The sequence below is a fragment of the Danio rerio genome, chromosome 11 (genome assembly GCF_049306965.1).
Source record: "Danio rerio strain Tuebingen ecotype United States chromosome 11, GRCz12tu, whole genome shotgun sequence".
Classification (NCBI taxonomy): Eukaryota; Metazoa; Chordata; class Actinopteri; order Cypriniformes; family Danionidae; genus Danio; species Danio rerio.
Genome location: NC_133186.1, coordinates 24617592 through 24643564, shown reverse-complemented (window position 1 = coordinate 24643564; position 25973 = coordinate 24617592). Strand labels below are relative to the sequence as shown.

The window sequence follows — 25973 nt, the reverse complement described above, 5'->3', positions numbered from 1 at the left end:
AAAAAAAAATATATATATATATTTTTTAAATATAAATTGAAATTAAAGTAAACTGAAATTAATCAGTTTCCATTTACTAGAACTACATCAGCATTCTACCACTACTCCCCTGCCGGGCTGATTGGCTGGAATGTTCTACAATTTAAAATTATTTTATGTTTTTTTATTCTTTTTTTATTCATCCATGTTAGGCTGCTTTGATACAATGTACACTGTAAAAAGCACTACAGAAATAAGAATACATATAGAAAAAGAAATATAGTTATAAACATACATATTAAGGGGAAATTATGAACTGTATACACATGATTTTCCATTTTCAAAAACATCCAAATCAATATTTAATCACTTTATTGCCCAACAACAATTCTGTAATTCTGACTGTCTGCTCCACACAGGTGAGTGGGCTTGACAAACCATGTGTAGGAATTTGTTTTCGCGACAGAGCTTCTACAGTGCAACAGAATTACAGAGACAGGACAATAAACAGATGATAAATATGGTAACACTTTATAATAACTACACAATATGAATCATTTACTAAGCATTAGCATCTAGTAAATTCATTATTTGTTAAGCATTAACGCTACATTAATAAACGTTAGTAAGCAGTTTATAACTGCAGCTACAAATGCTGTAATCTTGACTTATAAGCACCTATATAATTTGTATAATTGTATTTTCATACTTAGTTAATGATTTATTTTTCATTACTAAATGAAGTATCGCATTATTTACAAATCAGTTGTATTTAAGAGTAGTTAAGAGTTTTTAGGATGTTTCAGAATGAGTTAGTAAATGATTAATAAACTATTGAAATCAACATTTATAAATCTTATTATTCAGGCATATACAAATAGTTACTTTGTATGTTAATAAATGCGTTATTAACTCAACTTTATGCAGTTTTGTGACCTAATCTAAAGTGAGCACTATTTATGCTTTATAAATCCCTTATAAATGACAAATAAAGGCTCAAAATCAAATTAATAATAATCTTTGCAATCTTTTCTAAAAAGTAAAATTTAAACAATGCTGAATAACAGGAGTGTCAAAATACGACATAAAACAACAACAACAATATAATAATTTAACAATATAATAAGATGCAATGTTTGAACTCTACAATGATTTTATTTTAGATAAGGTTGCAAAGATTTATTTTTCTTTTGATGTACAGTTTCATTTGTGTATCTGTAAATAAATAGGAATGAATAAAGTCATTTTTCCTGTTTAGAATTTAACTGAGCCTTTATTTGTCATTTATAGGGAATTTATAAAGCATAAATAGTGCTCACTTTAGATTAGGTCACAAAACTAGATGAAGTTGAGTTAATAAAGCATTTATTAATATACATAGTAACCATTAATCTATGCCTGGATAATAAGACATATAAACGTTGATTTCAATAGTTTATTAATCATTTACTAACTCATTCTGTTAGATCCTAAAAACCCTCAACTACTCTTAAATACAACTGGTTTGTAAATAATATGATACTTAATTTAGTAATGAAATATAAATCATTAACTAAGTATGAAAGTACAATTATTAACCAAATTTTATAGGTGCTTATAAGTCAAGAATAGGGAATTTGTAGCTGCATTTATAAAATGCTTACTAACGTTTATTAATGTAGCGGTTTTGCTTAACAGAAAATGAAATCACTATTTGCTAATGCTTCATAAATGATTTATAGTGTGTAGTTATAAAGTTTTACCAGAATATCTTGTAATTCTTAGGAGTGAGTGGGCTTGAAAAAACACCCGTAGGTGACGCACTCTTTTCCTCTTCACATGCACCAGACACTTTAAAAGTAAAACTTTTTGGATAATATTGTGCAATTCTGAGTGTCCCACAGACTTGAGTGAAATCCCTTGTAGGACACACTCTCTACTTGTATGATCAGAGAAGGAAAAAAAAACAAAGACTTGTCTGTGAATATCTATATACTGCTACTCTCTGATCATTTGAAGTGATTCTAGTATCCTCACTTGTAAGTTGCTTCAGATAAAAGCAACTGCTAAATGAGCAAATTTAGTCATTCATTTTGCTTCGGCTTAGTCCCTTATTTATCAGGGGTCACCACAGCGGAATGAACCACCAACTTTTCCCATATGTTTTTACACAGCAGATGCTTTTTCAGCTGCAACCCAGTACTGGGAAACACCCATACACTCACTCATACATACACACACACACACACACACACACACACACACACACACACACACACACTCATAGACTACAGCAAATTTTAATTTTATCCAATTCATGAGTAAATGTAAAAATTAATAAAGGTTTAGGTGAAATCCAGTAGAAAAGAACTAAAATAGCCCTATTATAGAGCCCTGAAATGCATTTTCACATGTCCCTTGTAGTGGACAAGCTTAAAACGTTTTAGATTTAGTGTTTAGTGTTATCCACTTGTAATCGGATTAATAGCAGGTGTAGACTAGACATAAGACGGTGATGGATGGAGAAGTGCTGTATGTGTGACATTTTCACCTTGGTTGGTTCATCCCTGAGTGCCACCATTCGACCTTTCTGAGCACGTCGTATGACCCCTGTGGAGGAGTAGTGATCGCCCTGACCCTCCACCACGGAGAACCGCAGGTCTGTGGCACTGCCAAGATGAGACCTGACACAATACAAGGCGGCAGAGGCTCACACACTTCACTTAGTACTTCTACAGCAGTCTCACTTTCAACTGGAATCATATTTCAGCGTATTTACTAGGGCTTCAGGATAATGGAAATGGCAACTGACATTACAATGTTTTCTTTTTCTGTTCATTTTTCAATATAAATACATACTCAGTTAGAGTTTATCTAAATTGCAATATATAATTTCACCAGCAAATGAGTGAACCAGTTGTAACTTGTAATAAAAATTATATTTATGCACATAGTTTATTTACTTAATTTTAATTGATCAGGTTTACTCACTTTTTAAAGTCAACTAATCAATTTAAAAACAACAAATTTAGTCAAGTCCAATTATCGCTTTTATTTTTTAAGGTGTACATCCCTATTATTTACATTATGTAATAAAACTGAAGCCATGCTTTAAATCAGGATCTAGTCACCTAGGATGTGTCCCATCTCCAAATGCTCCACTTCTGCGCTTCAGATGATCGAGTTCAGCCCTTAACTTCTCAATCTCCCCAATGAGTCTCTCCTACATTGACAGAAATCACTCAATTAGCTGAACAATACTAAATTATTAACATTTTAATGACTAGAATTGTTACAGTAGGGATGTCACTTTTATGAACTTCTATGAACTAAGATTACTATTTTTAAGGTACACATTCTTAAAAACACAATACCAAAGTTTACCCTCCATTTTTATTAATACAATTTTTTTTTTATTATCAGCAAAACATAAATAATGTTAAATAAGATTGTTATTTAAATTGGATACAGATCTTTCAAAAGCTCTATTCATCAGTGTCCTGAAAGAAATATGCATATATTTAAATGAGACAATTATTAATAGCAAAATTTCATATAAATATTATTTATAATATTAATTCATATTTAGTTTATACCAATATTCTATATTGTTCATTATTAATATTATTTATATATAATTATAAATTTATATACAAAAATACTTGAACATTCTCTGCAATTACAATTTGTAGTTGTGCTTGAGTAAAATTATATATTTTTCTTTTTTTTAATTCTGTAAACTACTGTACATTTCCTCCAAATTTATAATAATATGTAAAAAATATATATCCCGCTTTGTATTTGTTAATGAGCACAGATACCTTGTTGTGATGGAACTCCTCCAGTTGTTTTTGGGAATTCTCCAGATCATGGATGAGTGCATTCTTAATGGAAGAACAGGAAAAAAGAAGGAATGGACAAAGTTAGGAAAACTGTAAAATACATATTTTAGTTTTTTCACAAGCTATTCCTTGTTTTAAATCAATATAGGCTTACAACCAGTGTTGTTTTAGTAATCTTGCAGTTTTTAATAGTAGTTTGAAATACACAGTTTTTTTTATTTTCGTTTTAAAGTTGGAGAAATCTAAAATGTTTTTCATTTTTAAATGTATTTGTCAATGTATTTACTTATTTAGTAATATATATTTAAATAGATTATAGTTTTCATTCATATTTATGTTAAATGTAATTGTTAGTACATCTCACTAAGTGTAACAAAGTAAATGACAGATGTGTTCTTGTCAACTAACTGAAATAAAGAAATACAGAATACTCACAAATTCTTTTTTTTCTGTTGCAATGTATTTAAACCTCATAAATGCTGTTCTTTGGCCTATGGAACTCAACAGTAAAGGGATGTTTGTGTAGGAGGGAATTGAATATTGTCCACTTCATTGCTGAGTGCCGCCTGAATGCTTTAATAAACTCATGATAATGACGTCTTTGACAATAAGTGTGTATACAGTAGGCGTACTGTATGTGCAGGTGGTTTGGTTAAATATTTACCTTGTCTTCGAGCGCGGCCATGCGTTCCTTCAGGTGCAGCTGTAGCCGCTCATTGGACTCGGTCAGAAGACGATCCACAGTGTCAGACAGACGTTTGTTATGCTCTTCATTCATCTTCTCCCTCTGCCGAGCCTGCGACAGAGAGTGGGAGAATAGACATAAGATACATGGAAGAAAGACAGAAATGTAAAAATGATAAAAAATTAAATAAATAAACATGCTTTTAATTAACAGTTTAAAAGGAAGCATTTTGTGGTGAATTTTCTGATAACATCCACTAGAACCAATAGACACAGTAGAACCAATAGAGGGCAGTATTACACACTAAAGCATTGTGATCATATTCTTTCATTTTAAAGGGATAGTTCACACAAACATTTTAATTCTTCTATAATTTACTCCTTCACTTGATCCAAACCTATTTCAGTTTCTTTCCTCTTTTAGACACACAAGAATTTATTTTGAAGTTTGTAGCATTGTTTATTATTTTTTTGAACATACTTTAAAATTTTATCTATTGTGTTCAACCAAGAAGAAAAAGGTTAAAAGGTTTGTAAACCCTTTAGTATGGTTAAATTGTTTCTTGCGGGTGAACTATCCCTGTAACACACAGAGTAGCTGCTTCAGACAGCTCACATTTAGCTTTTGGAATTGCTAAATTCACACATATTTTTAAGTATGTGTGTGGTATGTGGTTTAGTGATAATCCCTCTGGAAAATGAACAATGACAGTTCTTGTAGTTGAACGCAGGGGTGATGACTTTTAAACACAGTTGCGGTGGGATATGGGCACTCAGTTGCCTGGCAACAAAATCTTAATTTTCTTTTGGTGGCAAACTGCCTTTAAAATGTAGTCAACACAGAGAGTCGTGACTGTCAGCAAAGCTAATGCCCAGTCTGAGGTGTAAGTATCTGAGTTTAATTTAAGCTGAAGGAGGATAAGGACTCTCTATGACTGCTTTAAGTCATTACAACCATCAGCTCGCACGCAGGAAGAAATTAACCATGCATGAATTATTCAAAATCCAAATATAGCAGCCAATTACAGCTCTGTTCTCACTGGGGGTGGGGAAATTCATCTGCAAGATGAGCTAAAAAATGCCCCATATTCACAGTGCAGCAGCATGTGTGTGCATGAGTGCTATATTAATGATCTTTGCATGTCTCTGTTGTGTGTTTGTTTGTATGCAAAATAAAAATAAAAAACACAAAGAACACTCTAGAGACCCTACTGTGAGGTCAAATGTAGCATCTCCAGACCTGGCCAAAACCTAATGTGCAACAGGTAACATCTTCTCAAACACACACACACATGCACACACACGCACACACACGCCCCAATAGTAAATATAGTAAATTGTTATCTACATCATATATAAAGTGAAATGGCAAAAACATACATATTGAAACTACTCTTGCTTAAATACTGAGCAAATATAACCCTCAATCCTAACTCTATATATAGTATTTGGTACAATTATTAACCCATTTGTGCCAAATTTTTTCTAAATGGTTTCATGCATGTAGCCTTGTTAATAGTGTCCTATATAAAAATATTTTGCATTTATTTTCTCCGGGTTTCTGATTATTAATTACAGTTGCCAGTGGGCAAATATGTTGTAAGAACCCTTCAATGTAAATTTGCATAGGAGCAGAACATTTGGCATTTTAACTCAAAACAACTTCTTTCAACGGATTAATTCACATTCCAAAACACATTTATAATGTTTAAAACTAGAAAACAATTTGACATGATCCCCCACTGCGCAACTACAGCAGTCAAAGAAAAAACATAACATAAACCATGATTCAAAGAGCCCAAGTAAAGTAAATACTGCTCTCCACAACTGATGTCTAATAAACCAAGTTTTTTTGTAAATCTCTCTATGACAGAATGGTCAAACAAGTTAGTAATAACTGAAGCTGCTGATGCTGTTTGTGGAGTTGTTGCAGCATTTTAACTCTGCTCCAGTGTTACTTTAACTCTCTTTGTAGGAGTGGGATCAGTGGGAGAAGTTAATTTTACTTTGAGGATTTTGCTGTGTATCAAGTTATGTATAAAAAAGGCTACTTTAGTAGTAAAGATATCAGTTAAAAGGTTAAGTTATTTTTAGATGAGGTATTATACAAGCAAAAAAGCATCAAACAAGACCAATAACTTTTATTAATTAACACATTATTCCCTATTTTCCCATGATTTATGCACTTACAAGATATTTGCCCACACTCAATTTATAAATTTTTTGCTCGTTCAAACTACTTATTAAAAATGAGCTAAAACAACGCAATTCTTGAGATTTTATTGGGACAATTTATTTTTTCATTTTCAATCCACATAAATTTGTTAAAAGTGTTAAATTAACTAAATCATTTTGTGTTGGAACAACATGAATGATTTATGTGTAACCCTGCATTTTTTACTTTTGACAACGTATAGAAAAAAAACTATAGATTTATTGAAAGATTTGTTTTGTTTGGATGAATCTAGAGACCTTCATGATTATGTTAATATATTTGTGAACAAAAAAATATTTTTAGTAATATGAAAATGGGCTTTATTTGGGAAGGTTTTCCTCCATTTTGCATCCTGGAGTTAGGGGTAGGAAGTATTAGGGGTAGGCCTCATGTGAAAGGAAGTAAATCAGTAATTTTTTTCTTTCTTGACATTTTTTATTTGGTTGTTTGCTTGCATGTCATTGAGAATATTACTTATAAAAGAAAAATGGCAACTTCGAACTCTGGCAACTATAGTTGCTGGTGGGCTTAAATAGTTTAAGCTTTTTAATTAATGGGATAGGAACCATTTAAAGTAGACATATTTTAAGCTTTGTGGAGACATAGCGGCTACACCAAGTGTGCCGCAAGCCCACGTTTGAGTGAAGGTTTCGGCCGTTAGATCGCCCCCTGGGGGCTGGCTGCAGTACAAGTCATAAAGCCCGCCTCCTCCGTGTTAATGAAGGAGACTTGAGCCCAAAAAAAAAAAAAATATTACACTTGCAATAAAATGTCCCGAAAGATAGTTCTGGTCGATTAAGGCACTGGTTATTGTGCTGAAATAGGTGCAGATCTTCATTTTTGTAAACAGTTTGTTTTTAGCAGTAATTTAATGCTGGGCGTGTCATCGTGATTGACAGCTGTGATTGACAGTTTCTCAAAGCGCGGCGTCTGAGCTTCGGCAGGAGACTGAAGTAGACTGAAATGTTATTATTCGATTTCTGTGTTATTTTACCATGACAAAATGAGTTCAGCAGTAAACTATAGTTTCTGACATACATGATCCTGGTGGAACACTGTTTATTCGCTAAGTTCAGGGCTTTTTTCGGGCTTTATTAGTTTGCTGATACACGCCTAGCCACCCAGATAGCAAAACACAGTTCCGGCTAGATTCTCGCCTGCCGGAGACTTATCTCTTAGAGCTCAGACTGACTAATGTTACCTCTGCTGGACCTACTCCGGATGCCTGGACTCACTACCCAATTCCAGCCCGAGTCAATCGAGCCAGATGCGGCGGCCGAGCGAGCAGGCGCTGCCGCATGCGAGCCGGAATCAGCCCGCGACGCCGCGAGTAAGTTATGCGCTGCGGCCTGGAGCTGGCGCGATTGAATATATAAAACCCTCATATTTGTTAACGTTATTACATCCATTTGTGTTGATATGACAGCAAACGCATGCTGAGAAGTTCGGGGGGCGTAGTTGATTTTACATAAAGCGTTTGATTGGAAGCTCGACTCTGCTCATTTTCGCGGCTCCTCCTCTGGCTCCATCAGACAATCCTTCTGCGCATGTCTGGCTCCAATTTCAGCAGTCTTTTGCGACAGTTTGTGCCCGTCAAGCAGGCGTTTTGCCCTCAAGGCGTTCAATGGGAAAAAGGGCTGTCGCGTCATCCATATTTTTTACAGTCATTGGGCTACACACACCACAGAAAACTAAATCCACACATCCTTCCTCTTTTCCTCCTTCCATCATATATATAAAACATTGATTCACTCATGATGCCCCAAGTGCAGTCCTCACCCTGCCCAGCTCTTGGTTCTTCTCCTCCAGCTGGGCCTCCAGTTGGCGCAAACGCTCCTCAATGTTGCCATGTCTCTCCTCCGCCTGCAGGAAACACAGAGATTAGTATAAAGAGAGCAACATAAGGCTAAAACCTTCACAGATTCACTTCACCGTTTCAGTTCGCCTCACCAGTTTATAAATTGCTTATACAGCAATAAAGCACTATTGGGATGTGCTGGAACGTGTGAATTGCTACACATATGTCCTGCCAACTAATCGGCTTTCATGAAAATATGTTTCAGCAGCACCTTGCTGAATCTGTGCCACCAAAATGTCTATTGTGCAGTTTACGTTAGTGCGTTTTCTCTTTAAAACATATACGTTTACATTCCTGTCCACATGACTCCGGTATCTTCAAACCATGAAGTCATTCCATTTTAGTACTGTATGTATGTGACTTTTGAAAACAGATGCATAAATATCCACAATCGCTCGCTGACTGGTCTTATATATTATTCTGTATTTTTTCTTGATTTGTCAAGCCCCTCTCAAATTCCTATCATGCAAGGTGGAATTACAAGTTATACTATTACTGGTACACGCATGCCCAGTGAGCATCAATGATCACATACCATGCGTTTTAGTGTGTATAGTGTGGATGGAGATTGTTTTTCTAAAATGCACTATTGTAAATGCAACCTATTGTAGCGTACAGTCCACAGATTAAATTTCTTATTGATTTTATCACGGTCTGGCTTTGGTCAGAAGGTTTTACGACTCCTGGCTCCAAGAAGTCTGGATTTTCGTGACAGCTTAAGTTGTTCAGGGGAACTGGAGAGATAACATTCCTGCCCAAATACGCTCACACACGCACACACACACCCACGAGGCTGTTCCGACAGAAAGAAAATGAACTCATCAAATCCAGAACCAGCACAAAACCAATGTGTTATGTTTTGTAAACTTTGTATCTAATTTCTGACTTTTCTTACCTGTGTAACCTCTCTTATAACCTGTATGCATGTTCCATTTAGGCCTTTGTAAAGCATAAATATTGTAGGGATATGAAAAATTATGTCGATGTACTTTTAAAACCCCCATGTTTGGTACCGATGGGTTTCTGCTGACATTTTGCAGCACATGATGCATAGAGAAAAATCATAAATAGCATTGCCTTATTCTTTAATCCCCTGTATTAAATGCCTGTCCGCATGCTTTAGGCGGACGCTCAAATTTGCATACGAGGGACCTTGAGACAAAGAAAGGGTTCGCGCGCAAACTTTCCCCTGAAATCATTGGTCTTAATGCTGTACGGGTCGTCACGTGACCCGCAGGTATAACTCATTCTGCCCTCCCAAACATCTGGGCAGAAAGAGAACGTCCCAAAAAGGAACATCATTGACGGTGGCCCTCGGGCCACACGTGGCTTTCTAAGCCGCATGGACTTTTTCCCGCCACGCTTTCTTTATTTTCCGGCAAAGTAAATTCAGTTTAAAGTTTGCGATCGTGTTCGTCCGAACTGCATTACAAACTCCACGCATCAAAGGACATCAAGAGTAGTTTCATCACGACGGAAGAGAGACGCATAAGAGAGACCGCCAGACATGAAAAACCAGGTGATTTTAGTTATGCGATTAAGCTGTGCCCCTTTTTTCAAAAAGGTGTTTTTTATAACCTTGGTGGTCCGTAATGGTGCGTGTGGAACTGAAAGATTTTGTCACTCTTTAATCTGAAATCTATATTCTCTAGCTTTACTATTTCTCTTTGCTGTTACACGTTCTATAGACCCGATATCTCCACGTGGTTTACCTTTGTTCTGTGTTTAATGTATGTTTGTGCGTTTGTTTGTTCGTTACGTCTGACTAGTCAATAAATTCAATTATAATCAAATGAATTGTATTGTTTGCCTCATGAGAAAATGTCACTGAAATACAGATTCCCCTGCCTTGCTATTATAAGTTGTTTAAAACTTTTGAATGATTAATCTACTTCACAAGAAGTAGCAATTAAATTCCCTTGTTCTAAATGAATAGATTTGTCCGCTCGGAAGAGCGGCGGCTCTGCTTGTGTTTGTTTGGTCAAATTAACAATAAATTGATCCGGAATATTAATGATTAATAATAATTCGTTATTGTTTATAATTAATATTCATAATCTGGGAATCCGCTCGGTCGCGCGAGCATGATCGTTTACAATCATATGTTTGTTTGACCAAACTGACTGAAGCTTAAGCCGGAATATTAATAATTAAGAATAAACCGTTATTGTTGATTATTAATATTCATAAAATGAGCTAATTTCATGTTACACTATAATGATCGGTTTGCTTATTGCATTCAAAATTGCCATCAATCAGTGACGCATCAAGAGGTTTTTGAGGCAAGTAGTTATCGCTACAGCCTGGAGTGGGAGGGATTACACTGCAAACTGGCTTGGTGACCTCCAAGTGGGAAGGACTTACACCAACATTTGGACTGGTTTTAGGGTTGGTGTAGGTGTAGTAGGCATTAATCAAACATTAGGTTACTGGGAGGTTGGGTTTAGGGTTAAGATAGGTGTAGATGTTAATAAAACGCAATAGGCTGGGCTTGTCATGTACAAGAGATTAAATGAATAGTCCAGGTTTATACAGCCCATTTGTTGCCACTAAGTCCCACCACTGGCTCCAACCTCCTTTTATACCCTTCTCGCTTTAGTGTCAATGTCAATGTCAATTTTATTTACATAGCACTATAAAACTATGCTGCACAATACACATCACAACAAAGAAAAATAAAAAATTATAGCTAAAGCAGACAATTTTCATTGATAAATTGCCAAATCAAAGAGGTATGTTTTTAACCTAAAACAGAAATAAAACATCCACAACTTAGGACCAGCTACTGCAAAAGCACAGTCACCTCAACATTTCAGCCTCCACTTACTGATGCATAAGATGACCGAAGGGACCGACCAGGCTGATGCTTAATCAACATGTCTGACAGATAAGAAGGTGCCAGGTCATTTAGAGATTTAAAAACCAAGAGAAGAATTTTAAAAGTGACTCAGTAGTGCACAGGCAACCAGTGCAAAGAACATAAGACTGGTGTAATGTGGTCATGCTTTTGGTACCAGTTAAAAGCCTTGCAGCAGCATTTTGAAGTAATTGTAAACGGAATAAGGTTGTCTTACTAATTCCAAAGTATAGTGAGTTGCAATAGTCCAACCTAGTGGTAATAAAAGCATGGATTTTAATTTCTAGATAGAATAGATTTAACTGTTTTTAAGAGTTGAAGATAAAAAAAACAGGATTTAAGCAATGCATTATCTGTTTGTCAAAGCTCAAACCATCATCCAGAATAACAACCAGATTTCTTTACCCAGAGCTTCATAGAAAAACTTGATTTTTCAAGATTCACTATCAGTGCTCTAGAAGAGTTTGACGGGCTGAACAGAATTATTTCAGCCGTACTCTCATTAAAATCTAAAAAGTTCAAAGACTTAAACTTGATTTTAAAGGCAGGCAGATGTAGGTGTCTTTCACATAACAGTAAAAAAAAATTACATTACATTGATTATTATTGCCATACAATTCCCCAGCATGACCTAAAAAAAAACAGCCAATCTGCAGAGGATCAGTTTCACTGGATTGTTTTTTAGTGTACTTTATGCCTATTACAAGTGTACTTTATTAAGACACCATTTCAAAATTCTCATTATATGCTAAATTTATAGTTATGTGCTTGAATAATATGTAATTTTTTTTTGTTTTATTTTGTAACCTACTCAATAATAGCATGTTTTGTATATAATTAATGGGGTCTAAGGAAGGAAGAAGAGAGTCTCCATCTGGGTTAAGGCCGGGGCTGGATGTGTGTCATTAGGTGGATGAGGTGCGTGACAGTATACCACTGACTGAGAATGATAAAAAGTTGCCATTTTTGATTAGCTGCATTAGCGAGACTATAAACAAACCGCACTGCTTCTCTGCCACACTGACAAGGCATTTGGCTGCCTTGGAAAAACACTGTCTTCCACGATTCCAGCTGATGTTTAGATGAAACGTGACGGCAGTCCAAGTGAGGATTATCTAAACTGGCAGGAGAAGGAGATGGAGGTCTGTAAAAAGAGATATATCTGCTTTACCTGTTGATGTTTGATGACTGATATAGTCAAGGGCATTTTCACAAATGATACATTTGATTTTCTGTATTTTTGGTGAAGAAAATGAAAGGATAAAATTCCATGTGTTCAACGTGTCAGAAAATCTTATTGGTAGATGAACTGGCAACAGGTCTGAACAGAACACATGATCGTAAGGCCAGGACACACTAAGAAAATATATGGTTAATTAGGCAGAGTCGGGCTATCTGTGAGTGTCTGTCGGGCTAGTTTGTTTGGTGTGTTCCACAAGTCGCTACTCATGGGGTTCACATTGGCTCACATTTCAAGATGAAAGTTACTGTCTGTAATAGTATCTGTGCATCTGCAGCTGACATCAGAACAGCAGGAACCGATCCTACTTCACTAACGTAATTTTACAGCTAGTATTTGAACGATTCTCTAGCTGAATATCTAAAGTGATGGCAAAACAGATGATTTTGTTCACATTTTAAGATTATAAGTCTGAACGGCATGAAATGCCATCAGTCTTCAGAGATTTCCCAGTATTTCTCTGGTGTAATCGGGAGATCACAATAATAAACCCTGAAAAAGCCAAATCAATGCAATCACTACCTGATTACTGTTGTGTTTGCGATAAAGAAAACACACTAAACACATGCCGGCATTTCTTTTTTCTTTTGTTCACTGAACTCGTCTGCAGTAGTGAAAACAGGATACTTATAGAAACAGATGGTCATCTCCGGTTTTAAGACTTTAAGATGATTCCCATCTCACACTCAACGCTCTACAATTATTATGGTATAAATAAAGCACTACAACATACAAAAGAGAAAGATCAACTTAAAAAGTCTCTTACGAGTTTTATAATAATTTGATCAGCTGTAGTTTAAAATTGCACTGTATATTTCCATTTTCTCATTAGGCTGTCTCTGTCGCCATCTTGTGGATGGACATTGTCAACAGTCTTTGGTCTGCTTAAAGATCTGCCGTCGACTAGCTGCCTCTCCGAAAATATTAATATTTAAAAACAGCCACTATCCTTATAAATAAATTGCATAGTTGCAATCTAAACAACTACCATTACAGCTAAAAAAGCCTCAAAATTATATTATGATGTTCAACAGCTGCAATATTTGAGTATTGTGTAACTGTAGAGTGTCCTCTGCTTGTTGTTATATGTGGGCGGAGTAATACGCAAGGGTGAAGGGTTAAGAGGCAGGTTGAGTGCTGTTACGGGCAGAATATCGCACGGCCAATCAGGTTCAAGAACCAGACAGTACTGTTGTATAAATATATATATATATATATATATATTATTAGCCCCCTGAATTATTATCTAATTTCTGTTTAACGGAAGGAAGATTTTTTTTCAACACATTTCTTTCAACTGATTTATTTTATGTTTGCCATGATGACAGTACATAATATTTTTCTAGATGAACAGTTGAGATGCAAAGCTGCTAAACGCCACTTCCGCCAAAATGAGATAATGACATTGAGCGAATGCTTTAGGCACGTATTACAGATTCAACAAATATTTTTGCTTCAGATCATCTAAATCACAGCATCAGCTTATTGAGAAATAACAGTTTGTTGGCAAAAGCCTCTAAACGCCATTTGCCTTAGACAGCAAAAGCCGATATGCCCTGAAAACCAATCAGAAGGTGAGAACTAAATCATATGTTTTCAATGTAGCAGCGCACTGTTAAGCCAACTTTTTTGAGGAGACTGCTTTATTCAGATTCAGATTAAAATTTAAAAATATATAGTTCTATGAACTGCATGAGCCTGTCCGACTGTCACTGAATGGCAAATGAAAACGTCCCTTACCTCAAAACTCTCTGCGTTATAAAAAAGAAATCAAATCGTACAGTTGAAAGTGTAGCATGCATTCATTCTGTGTTTTTTTTTGCACAGTGATGCTACTTTGAATGAGTCCGATACAGCAACTTTATTTCATGAAAGGCGAAGTTAAACGATGCCACTCTAATCACATGGATGCTATGACATGATACAAACAGAAGAGATGAAAAAGAGATGTTCCAGACCTTGAGTATGGTGAGGATGAATGAATGACGAGGCTAATAATATTGACTGTTGAATTTAGAAAATTAAAACTGCTTTTATTCCAGCCAAAAAATAAAACAAATAAGACGTTTTTTCCAGAAGAAAAAAATATTATATAAAATACTGTGAAATATTCCTTGCTCTGTTAAAGAACATTTGAGAAATATTTAAACATGAAAAAATATTAATAATTCACAGGAGGGCCAATAAATCTGACTACAACTGTTTATATTATGTGTTTTCCTTAGTTGCCTAACATGGTGTTAGTTGGAATTTTTGCTTCTCTAAATCATCTCTTAGTGTCCTAAATCATGTATCAAAACGTCTTTTTGAACATCATATCCTGTTTATCTCTTATCTCATCCTTCTGTGTAATCTTTCCATGTCAGTTTCCGCCCTCCTTCACCTTATCGTTTAGTTTCATCAACATCTCCGAGGGTGTTTTCCTGACAGAAACTAATCTCATGAACTGTGAATCTCTCTCTCTCTGCTGCTGTTGTTTGGATGTGGTGATGAAACACTGGCCTTGGTGAGGGCAGCCACTCTCTGTGCCAGTTCAGCCTCCACCTCAGGCAGAGTCTCCGCTTTCCTCATGGTCTGTTGCAGCCGCTGCTCTGCCAGCTCCAACAGCTCCTGCAGGTGTCGCACCTTCTCCTCGCTCTGATTAAACACACAAACACAAAAATACAAAATAAGAGTGTATACACACCAAAAACAGACACACTCAGGAAGATGTCAAGTTGTGACATGGGATACTGTTTCCAGGTTCAATCATTTACTCTTTTGAATTCAGAAAACTCTCTTAATTAGTCATGTATGACCGGCATTTTGTCATATAAGACATTAAAATAAACTTTTTCCAAAGCCACGGTGTTCACTGAAGTCTCTGATGCATACCAGACACAATATTATAACAATTTATAAAAGAGGAATGACTGTCTGGCCATTTAAGAACAGGCATGGACGTAAACATAACAAGTAGAGTATACATCCTACATATAAAATATATTAGGATAAGATTACAAAGTACTCACAATATATGGAACGAAGCATGCTATATACATGGAAAGAAAGCACAGATACAATGGAAAACCACCGGTACACACATAAACACACACATAATATACATGAAAGTGATACAGTATCCAAGTGATGATCTGGATTATATTGTTCAAAAGTTTGAAATTAGTAAGATTTACAATAAGAAGTCGAAAAATACTGTACAAGCAGTACTGCTATTTTTAAAATAATTTCTTCTTATTATGAATGAATATTAGTTGATAATAATTATAATTAACAAATCACAGACTCGTGATTTCATTCAATAACAGTCAAGATGCTTCGTAGTACCCTGATCAGTTGTTATCAGTAATTAACATACCTTTTAATGTCACGATTGAGCAATCAGAATCAAGTATTCCAGATAGCTGTGTAATACGGTTAAGCGGTAATGCAGTAATGTGGTATACCGTGGGATCTAGCAATAGTATCTGATTCAATATCGTTATACTGTAAAAAAAACAATGCACTAACAGTACATTGCAGAAAAGGATTAAATATTAAATAAAATTTATTTAATGCATAAAAATGTGTATGCATGATTGTTATCTCGAGACGTGGAAGAGAGGTGGAAAAGAGGTGAGGAACAATGGCGAGTTGGAAACCAAGTGGCCTAGTCTCAAAAAAGAACACAACCTCTGCAGTTTGCCAGTATTTCAGGCTTCAACCGAACAAAAAGGGAGACGTGGTAAATACAGACAAGGCAATTTAAAAATGTTTCTTTTATTCTATTCTATTCTATTCTATTCTATTCTATTCTATTCTATTCTATTCTATTCTATTCTATTCTAAGCAGCACAGTGGCGCAGTGGGCAGCACAATTGCCTCACTGCAAGAAAGTTGCTGGTTCGAGCCCCGGCTGGGTCACTGTGTTGGCATGGGTTTCCTCTGGGTGCTCCGTTTTCCCCCACAAGACCAAAAACATGCGCTACAGGTGAATTAGGTAAGCTAAATTGTCCGTAGAGTATGTGTGTGAATAAGTGTGTATGGATGTTTTCCAATGTTGGGTTGCCACTGGAAACACATCCGCTGTGTAAAACTGTGTATGCTGTATAAGTTGGATAACTGGACAACATTTTCTGTATTTTTGTTGATATTCTTGAAATATCGTTAAAATAATATTTTGAATGTGTTTACTGTCACTTTTGACTGACTTCTTGCATACATTCAGCATATAATAAATCATTTCTTAATCAAAAAGAAATTAGATATCTTACTCACTTACTAACTTTTAAACATTGGTTTGCATCACTGTAAAATCAGAATGATGTAATGCGGCATTACGTAACCATTTGCTTAAACGGGGCTGTCGCCAATACCCCCATGGCCCAAAACAACATTTTATTGGTTGTGCATACTTTCCCTTGAGCCCAAAAATATGGGCTAAGACCCAGAGCAATGTTCCTGGTTTTCCCCACTGACAACAGTCCAGACTGGAGTACAAAAACCTCATGCTGTCTAAACAAGAGCAGATGTCTTGATTTATCTTCCTCTTCTGAGATATTTATACCCCACTGGATTCCAAACAAACACTCTGTCCAAACTGGCACCAACATCAATGCAGCTGGGAATCCTCTGCATGTCTGCATATTATAGGGGACAAAGTATGTCCCTTTTCAAATGATAAAATAACGAGTCTCTAGAATATGTCTGCGATGTTTCAGCTTAAAAATACCTTACAGATCATTTATAATTGTTTGTCAAATCTACCCCTTATTTAGGTGTGATCAAAAACACACAGATTTGTGTGTGTGTCTCTTTAAATGCAAATGAGCTGCTGTTTTCAAAAAGAGGGTGGAGCCTTTACACTCCATTCTGACACTCCAGAAACAACAAAACAAGCCAAAATGTCAGAAATACCAGTAGTGAAATACAGCCCTACAAAACGCATTAAAAAGTCCAACACCTGCATATACAGTGCATAATAAATGGGCTTTTAGGAATAACGCTGATAGTGTTAGTTTTCAGTATAAATCTAATTACTTTAGTCTCTGTGAATGTAGTCAATATAATATGATAACTCTTGCCATGTTAACCAAGCAGTGTGTTAACAAGTACATTCAGAGAGGAAATCTGAAAACATTCTCAAAATACATAGTGACCATTTTGGTCAACTTTTTTGAGAACCAGGTACTGTTTACTGTGGTATTAGTAACTGTACGGAGCGGGTTTCAAGCAGGCACTGCAATCGGATACTATACCAAAATTGGGGATCCGGGGGTTTTACAGACTGTATCAAAAAGCTGAGCACTGGGGAGAGTTAGGGGGTGATGGTGAAATTATGGGAGTTTTCCGGGAGAAATAACAAAATGTGAGGGTGGCGGGAGATGGGTCTGAAATACGGGAGACACCCAGGAAAACAGGTGTGTTATCAGGTATGAATTAAGTCCTGGTCTCAACCTGTAAAAAATATCAGTAAATTATCAGTTTTCCATATTTTGTTGATTTATGTTTATTTTTAATATTATTTGTTGCCATTTATTGATGTTTTTGAATTGCATTATGGAATCTTGATCTTTCTTCAAACAAATTTTAACCTTGACAAGTGGCAGGTGATGCATCCAGGTGTCTTTGATAACCTCACTAAGCCACCTGCCTCATACGCCCTCACGGCTCTCGACCCTGCCTCATTCGCCACAATCACAAAACATGGAAACTGTAAATTAACAGGTTTTTTTAAGTGTATCATTAAGCTAGTACAGTATATAGCAAGTAAACAGAAATATTCGACTTCTGCAGATTAAGGCACAATACTGTTTAATAAACTTCCCTTCCTACATAACAAAAAGAGGAATATATGAATGGCACTTTTACCACATAGTTACAAAAAAAAAAAAATTTACCTAAAAAAGTTTTTATTTTCAGTGTTGGTAGATGCACATTACAATTAGAGAACGTAATCGTGGAAAAAGTCATATTTTTCATAATATGTCCCCATTAAAACAGTCTGCGCATTGCCTGCTTCCTCCCAGCATGCCTCTTCTCAGCGTGCTGAAGGATTCCAGCATGAGTCTGCTGCTTTAGGGCTAATTAAACCCCCTCTGACTAACACACACCCTTCACATGCACAGGCACAGATGGAGTTTGACATCATCACATCACAACTGCATTATGGGACATCAACTAGCGATGACCTATGGAAATCCTATCCGAATCAAACTTCCGATCATCTCACTCGGGCCTGATTTAGGGTTGGCATACCTGTCGGTGAAGAGAGTCCTTGGTGGCCAGCTCGTTCTCCAGCTTGTCGTTCAGGTCATGGATGGAAGTGGTTTCTCTTTGGGCGGCCAGGTAGCGCTTTTCTAACGTTGTGATTCGCTCCTCCATGTCCTCCTTCTGTGCCATCGCCTGTCAAACAGGCACATAGTAAGAGAAAACTAACATTCTGAGAAGTTTGGAAACATTTGTTAGAGTGATATTTGGAAAATCCCTTTTTTCTCTCTCTCTGTCTCAGAGTCTGTCTACTTTCTGAACGCACTTTATTGATCAAACTGCAAACAATTCCCCTATGCATGTTTCATTTCTCCTTTATTTTTATTAAAGTAAAAAAGGCACTGTGCCAGATATCCAAAATATAACTTTATTGATGTGTGATGACTAGGCCCACACATAATCTGTGCTTGCAGAAATCCAAAGATTTCTACAGATTTTAAGCCAATTATAGAGTTTATTTATTTACTTGTGTAAATGTGTGTAAATTTATATTTACTCAGTTTTAAATTAATTTCAGTGATATTACTGACTAAGTGCTCATTTGATTTATTTACAATACAGTTTTTTTAAAGCAACATTTTCTGTCTTTTAGTAGATTTATATATGAGAGACTTGCTTTGTTTACCAAATAAGTGGATCTAGATCATGGGTCTCAAACTCAATTCCTAGAGGACTACAGCTCTGCACAGTTTTGCTTCAACCCTATTTAAACAAAGCGAATAAAACTAATCAATGTGTTCTAGAGTACTCTTAAACACCTTAATTAGTTTGATCAGCTGTTTTTAAATAGGGTTGGAGCAAAACTGTGCAGAGCTGTGGCCCTCTAGGAATTGAGTTTGAGACCTATGATCTAGATGGATTTGCATTGTAAATATTGAATAAAAGTTAAAAAGCTATTATTTTTTACTTCATATATTAAGTTTTTGTTTACAATACTCCCAAAAATAAATCCACACTCCACAGATTTTTTTTTACTATTTGAAAAAAAAATGTCTGGCCCTAATGACGACACATCAATAAAGAGTTTTTTTTTTTTTTTTTTTTGCTGCTTTGTACCCTGCATGAATGTGTGCAAATTATTTTGTTTTTCTTTATTTTTATTTAAATAAATTATGTTGGTGGGATAATTTGTTATATCCACTAAGGGTTACAATATCACAACTTATGTTACATTGTGATTTAACTAGTGTTTTAGTTTTTAAACAAGATAAGTTCACACAAAAATCGTAATCTTATAATTATAAGGTTCTACCTGACATTTTTTTCAGAAATAAGTTTGAATTGAATTTTAAGGCTTTTTTTATTTAAAAAAAAAACAAATGTTACACACATACTGTTTGCCAAGGAATGCAAAAACTTTAAAGCTCAATATCTCAAAATCCATCAGAGCACTGATAGAACCTTATAATTTCAAGGTGACAAATGTAACCTTTGTCATCAATTATTCACAAAATATGAATACAAACTTTTATTTTTGGCAAGAAAAAAGAGAACATTAAAAGTGAGGAGAAATAATGAACTTTAATTAAGCCGCAAACACGACAAAAGAACAAAAAAGTACTGTATCATAAAAGTAGTCTGCTGTATTAAGACAGTTTTAAAGTTTTAAATGAGGAAAATATTCAATAGGGTATATGCACAGCTCGTATTTTTACCCTACTAATAAACTTCTGGTGAATAGTTAATGTGACTATTTTTAGTTTTTATAAGGTTCCCTTTACAGCATTGGTATTGTAATGTAATTAATATATAATCAGTTAAATAGATTTACTGTAAGCAATAATTTAGTTGCTCAAGCTTAAAACAAGATGAAAAGCCGTTAAAATCAAGCACTGTCAGTAACAGTAGTCTAGCACAGAAACTCCATTGAAAATACTGGGGTAAAATAATTTTTCATATTTTAAAGACATTAAAAAAAGAATTTATCACAGTGCTTCTTATACATTATGAAGCCCACTTTATATTGTATATAAGTCATGCAGTAAAAAAAAATCACTGATATCATTGAAAACAGACCTTAAATCATTGGTCCCAACCCAAACTGGATTCATGGAGGACTGCAGCTCTCCAAACATAATCAAAACACAGCTGAACCAACTAGATGTTTAAAACTACTAGAGACTATTAAGCAGGTGTGAGTTGGAGGTGGTTGGAGCTAAACTATGCAGAGATATGGCCCTCCAGGAATTGAGTTTGAGACCACTGCCTTAAACGCTGCATTTTTGTAATGGCAGTTCACCCAAATTGAATTGGGCTACTAAAAATTAAAAGTCCTTCTGCAAATACCCTATTCAATGAGCTCTCAATTCTCTTTTGGTATTGTTTAAGATGCAACATTTTTTGTCAAACCAGATTCTGAGTTCTATAAATATCCTTAGTTGTATGGAAAGGAACAGAAAGGAAAGGAAAGGAAAGGAAAGGAAAGGAAAGGCTTCAATATTTTGCAACACATCTACTCTGTTCCACTTAAGAAAGTACTGGTTTGCAAGATAAATGATTATAACTATACTTTTAAATATCTCAAAACTTCAGACCTTCTCAAGGAATGACTCACAACCTTCTATCTCTCAGCGAGCATAAAGCAGAGCTGAGAAAATGTCCTTTCTGCCTGAGACGAGCCCTCATCACTGTGTCCCCATTCTGTCCCTTTCCTCTCTCCCCAATCAGTCTAACCTCGCGTATGTCCCTCTGGTGTTTGGTGCTCAGCTCCTCGCTCTTCAGTAGGTCTTTGCGGGCCGTAGCCAGTTCCGTCTCCAGCTCAGACATGCGATTGGTCAGGCCACCGATCCGCTCTCGGTTTTGGGCTAGCTCTTTATTGGCCTTATCCAGCAGTTCCTGTAGCTCCAGGCATCTGCTGGTATCATCATGGGCATCGATGGAGCCATTGGGAAGCCTCTGTTGCAAACACAAAGAATGTTAGTAATGCGATGGAGAGCTGGTTGATGACTTTAAAGCTCGTTTATCGGTCCCCTGATTTCTACTTAGGGTTCAGGATGCCAAAATAAGCTTTCAGAGAGGCATAATTATGCTGAGTCAGAGTCTGAAGAAACACGGTCAGCAAGTTAAGCAGCTTCACTGCAATTATGGCCACAGGAGTTCAGAGGTTTTCTCGCATACATCACATCATGACTGTGCATTTAATTCATTTCCTTATGCAGTTCAGCAAATTAAAAGCTCCCGGCTAGTCAATTTGGAGCCCTGGAACTCAAGGTTCCTCTGCATATCATTGGTTTATAATTGGTATGGGTTGTATAGCAAGTAGCTAAACCATCATGTCAACTCAACCTAAAGTCTCCGGGTCAAATTTCAGAGGAAAGACAAAATATTAAAATGAAATCATGTATAAACATTAAAAGGACCAGATTTTTAGAAAGACCGTAGCATCATTACATTCTTTTTGGTAACACTTTAAAATAATGGTCCATTAGTTGTGTTAGTTAATTTTAGTTAATGTATTCAAAACAATTACTGATACGTTTATTACAGTATTTATTCATCTTTGATAATGTTATTTAAGTTAAATAACATGAGTTCTTGTTAGTTCTTGTTAACTCAGTGCATTAACTAATGTTAACAAGTTTTTAATAATGCATTAGTTAATGTTAAACTACATTAATAAATGCTTTACAAGATTATTTATACTTAGTTTATGATAGTTAATACAATAACTAACATTACCTAATGGACCATTATTCTAAATTTTTACCTTATTTTAACATAGAGATATTAAAACTAATTTTACATAGACTATTATACCCAAAAATCCTATTATTCTTTCAAATGTTGCAGGCTTTTAACCAACTTTTCTTTTGTTATATTAATCTTTAAAGCCCTAAATAATATTTTCCAGATTTAGAGAGTTTGGCTTTATGAGGTAATTGTTAATTGTACACATTTACTGTGGTCAATAATGAAATGTGGGTCACTTTATATAAAGGTATTTTGTTATCATTGTTATTTTTTTAAAGAGGAATGTCTGCATATTATGTTAAAACTAGAAATCTCAGAATCTCATTTCCTTCCATAAAACTACCTGCACGAGTGCTAAAACAGATTTTTTTCCCCCAAAGTTTGCATGCCAATAACAAAACAAAACTTTCTTTTGCAACTCTAATTTCAAAGGCCCTATAAGTTTAATGCCAGCCATATGAGAACTGCAGTGTAACATGTACAAATCGTGACTTATCGTGTTCTAATTAAAATTTCTACTTTCCAAAATGAATCCACATTTCACTTAACAAGTTTACAATGATAATTGTTAACAAATTTTTTAGTGATTAATGTAGGAATTATAATGCTTTGTGTTATTGTTTCATGTTCATTTACAAGTAGTAGAGTATTTACAGCTACTGTATATTTCTGTCAGTTTGGATACCATCCCTTTGTGCCCCCTGGCAGCATTTTGCAAACTGCGGTCATACCAAAAAACACGTTCTTACGCCCCATTCACACGGGGCGTCAGCGTCAGCGATTCCTATTCACTTTGAATGGGTGACGTCAGGCGTTGCAGAACTGCATTGTGGATCTGTCGGCGCCGCTTCAGAAGCGTTGCTCGCTGCAGAAGGTGGGACCAGCTCAACTTTTCAAGCGCCGACTGAAGCGTCAGCCAATCAGATTGCTGTATGCAAACACACCAGCTCAGACAGTGGCCTATTGCTGACTGAATTTAATTGGCTGACGCTTCTATGACGATCGCTTCAGCCCCAACTTCAGACACGCCTACAGTCAAGCGTTGACGCTGAAGCCCCGTGTGAATGGGCGCTACTCCGTTAGAGCATTGGTGGTACACGGTGAGATATTGCTCATTTTAAAGTGTCACCCACTTATACAATTTTATATATAAACATAAATAAATATTTTTTGAACATGTACATACAAATATACTGTGTAAATATATACAAAAAATATACACAGTAAAAATTATGTGAAAGCAAACTTTTATTTTGTATGCCATTAGTCAATTAATCAATCGTTTAACTGTACAAAAAGTTGGATTTCACGCATTTTCAGTGATCAAAAAACTAATTTGGTACTTTGCAAATAGCTGAAATTTTACATTCAGATTTTTTGCATAACTGTAAAAGATATAAAAGCATTTTCAATATTGACTGGCTAAACCACACATAGTTTAGTCAACTAGCCTTACACGTGCTTATTCACACAAAAATATACAACCAGGGTAAGATGTATATCTGGCCCCACAAAACTGGCTATTTCTTGAAACCGAAACATCTTGTTCAGGGCTGACAGCAGAATTCCACTGAGGTATATCTAATGAGGCCATTTTTACATAGCTGTCTAAAGGGAGAGGGGTTTGCTTGGTTGGTTGTGCTTGGTTGGCTCTGTGTCACTACAGTAAAGCTGAGACAGGGACTTTTAAAGAGTTCTGTCTTAAGTGTTTTTACACATATGTGTTCATGGATGTCTTTAAGCTGAATTACATGCTGTTAATTAAATAATTATTCAAAGCAGCTCCAGATTCAGAAGCACAGCAGGCAGTTTGACAAAAACAAGTCATTTACAAGTTCTTGTTTCTTAGATTTTTGCAACATTTAACCCTTATGTTTTTTACATTTGCAGTTGCTAAATATACTATACACTAGCTTAATATGGTTCCACCTCCTGTTTCAATTTAAATTTGAATTTCTTCGTTTTTTCAATGAAAGTGCAAGTATCCATCCTTTAAAAAACGTATATGCTGAGATCTCTGACTCCCTTAGCCTTATACATTTTTTTTTTAAATCTCTAACTTTGCTTTAAGTATTTGATGAGCCATGAACCACAGGGACAATCAGCCATAATCCTGCTCTCCAGAGAGACTTTAGCTCTCCAGAGAAACACACAGTCTGGAGCATGCCTGCCTCTGTCTACCCTCCATCCAGTTCTGTATAACTCTGTTATGTATAAGTGTTCTGTATAAATGTTTATCACACATGCAGTTTATATTCAAATGTGGAATTGAAAATTGAAAATTCGATTGGGAATTGATTTCATTGCATGAAAAATAAAATGATTTTGAAATAAAAATCAATCCTACACTGGGAAGCTTACAAAGGCCTTGTTTTCTTTAACTGCTTTGGAAGGTGTAACATAAAAAACACGACCTTTTAGATAACAAGGATAGAACATGTTGATTTTGTTCTGATGAAATACAATTATACACTGTCAAGATCAAAGTTAGAGATCTCTGAATAAATGTAGTCTATATTGTGCTAGTATAAAAGACAACCTGCTGTCTGAGGATTTCAGTCACATTAGAACGACTCTCCAGCTTATAAAGTAAAAACTGGGATCATTGCAAAAACATTTCTCAGCCCACATTTTTTGCAAATGCTAAAATGCATTGCTCCGGGGAGGTTTAGTTGCACATTTCAGGACACATCCACTAGAGGGCACTGTCTACATTTGATCAAATCTTAAAAAATGTTATTTGTGAATGTTTTTTTTTTGTGCGATTCAAATACACAATCTTCTTGTGACCGTCCACGAGAAGGCAGGGTTTGTCAGATTACTTAAAGAAACCCTGACGTAAACCCAACCAATAGTGTTTACCAAAGCAAACTTAAAAGAAAAGTGCATTTAACATTTTTTACATCACTTTTGTAGAACTGTGCTTCACCATTCTTTGACCAGAGTGCTCTATATCAGTGGTCCCAAACCATTTTATCACCATGGACTGGTCAACGCTTGACAATTTTACTGGGGACTGGGGGGGGTCGGTGTTTTGTAGGTTGCTAGGTGACCATCAAACGGTTTCTTAGAGGATGAAAAGCTGACAAAACATTGCTGTCACTCTGATACAAGTTTTACACTACAGTGTTTTGGTATTAATAATTAATAGTTAATCTACTAATTAGAATGTGTATATTCCATACAGGCTGAAGCTGATCGGTCAGTTCTTGCCACATGACTCGCGGTGCGCTTGCGGGCATCTGGAAGGCGTGAGTGTGTCACGGCGCTTGAACATACAAGCCACGCACCTCCATTGGAAATAACAAACTTGTGTGAACTCTAGAAAACATGAGATATGCGAACAGCCGCTAAAAGTCTGTCGTTATTTGCGATCTTCA

At 35.8% G+C, this 25973-nt stretch overlaps 1 protein-coding gene across 40 annotated transcripts in view; it reads right to left on the bottom strand.

Annotated features, from left to right (window-relative positions):
• The window catches only part of ppfia4 (PTPRF interacting protein alpha 4), a 205733-nt gene that overhangs the window by 46923 nt on the left and 132837 nt on the right, over window positions 1–25973 (bottom strand). For 27 of the 40 annotated variants that reach the window (XR_012386629.1, XM_009305991.5, XM_021479530.3 and 24 more), the window contains 8 exon segments: window positions 21577–21798; window positions 18892–19038; window positions 15157–15291; window positions 8479–8562; window positions 4465–4596; window positions 3780–3842; window positions 3090–3181; window positions 2510–2642 (listed from right to left, as the gene is read on the bottom strand). Coding sequence is in view for 39 of the 40 variants with exons in the window: in XM_009305991.5 (XP_009304266.1) it covers window positions 2510–2642; window positions 3090–3181; window positions 3780–3842; window positions 4465–4596; window positions 8479–8562; window positions 15157–15291; window positions 18892–19038; window positions 21577–21798 (1008 nt within the window). In the remaining variant the exon portion in view is untranslated. 40 annotated transcript variants of the gene reach the window in all.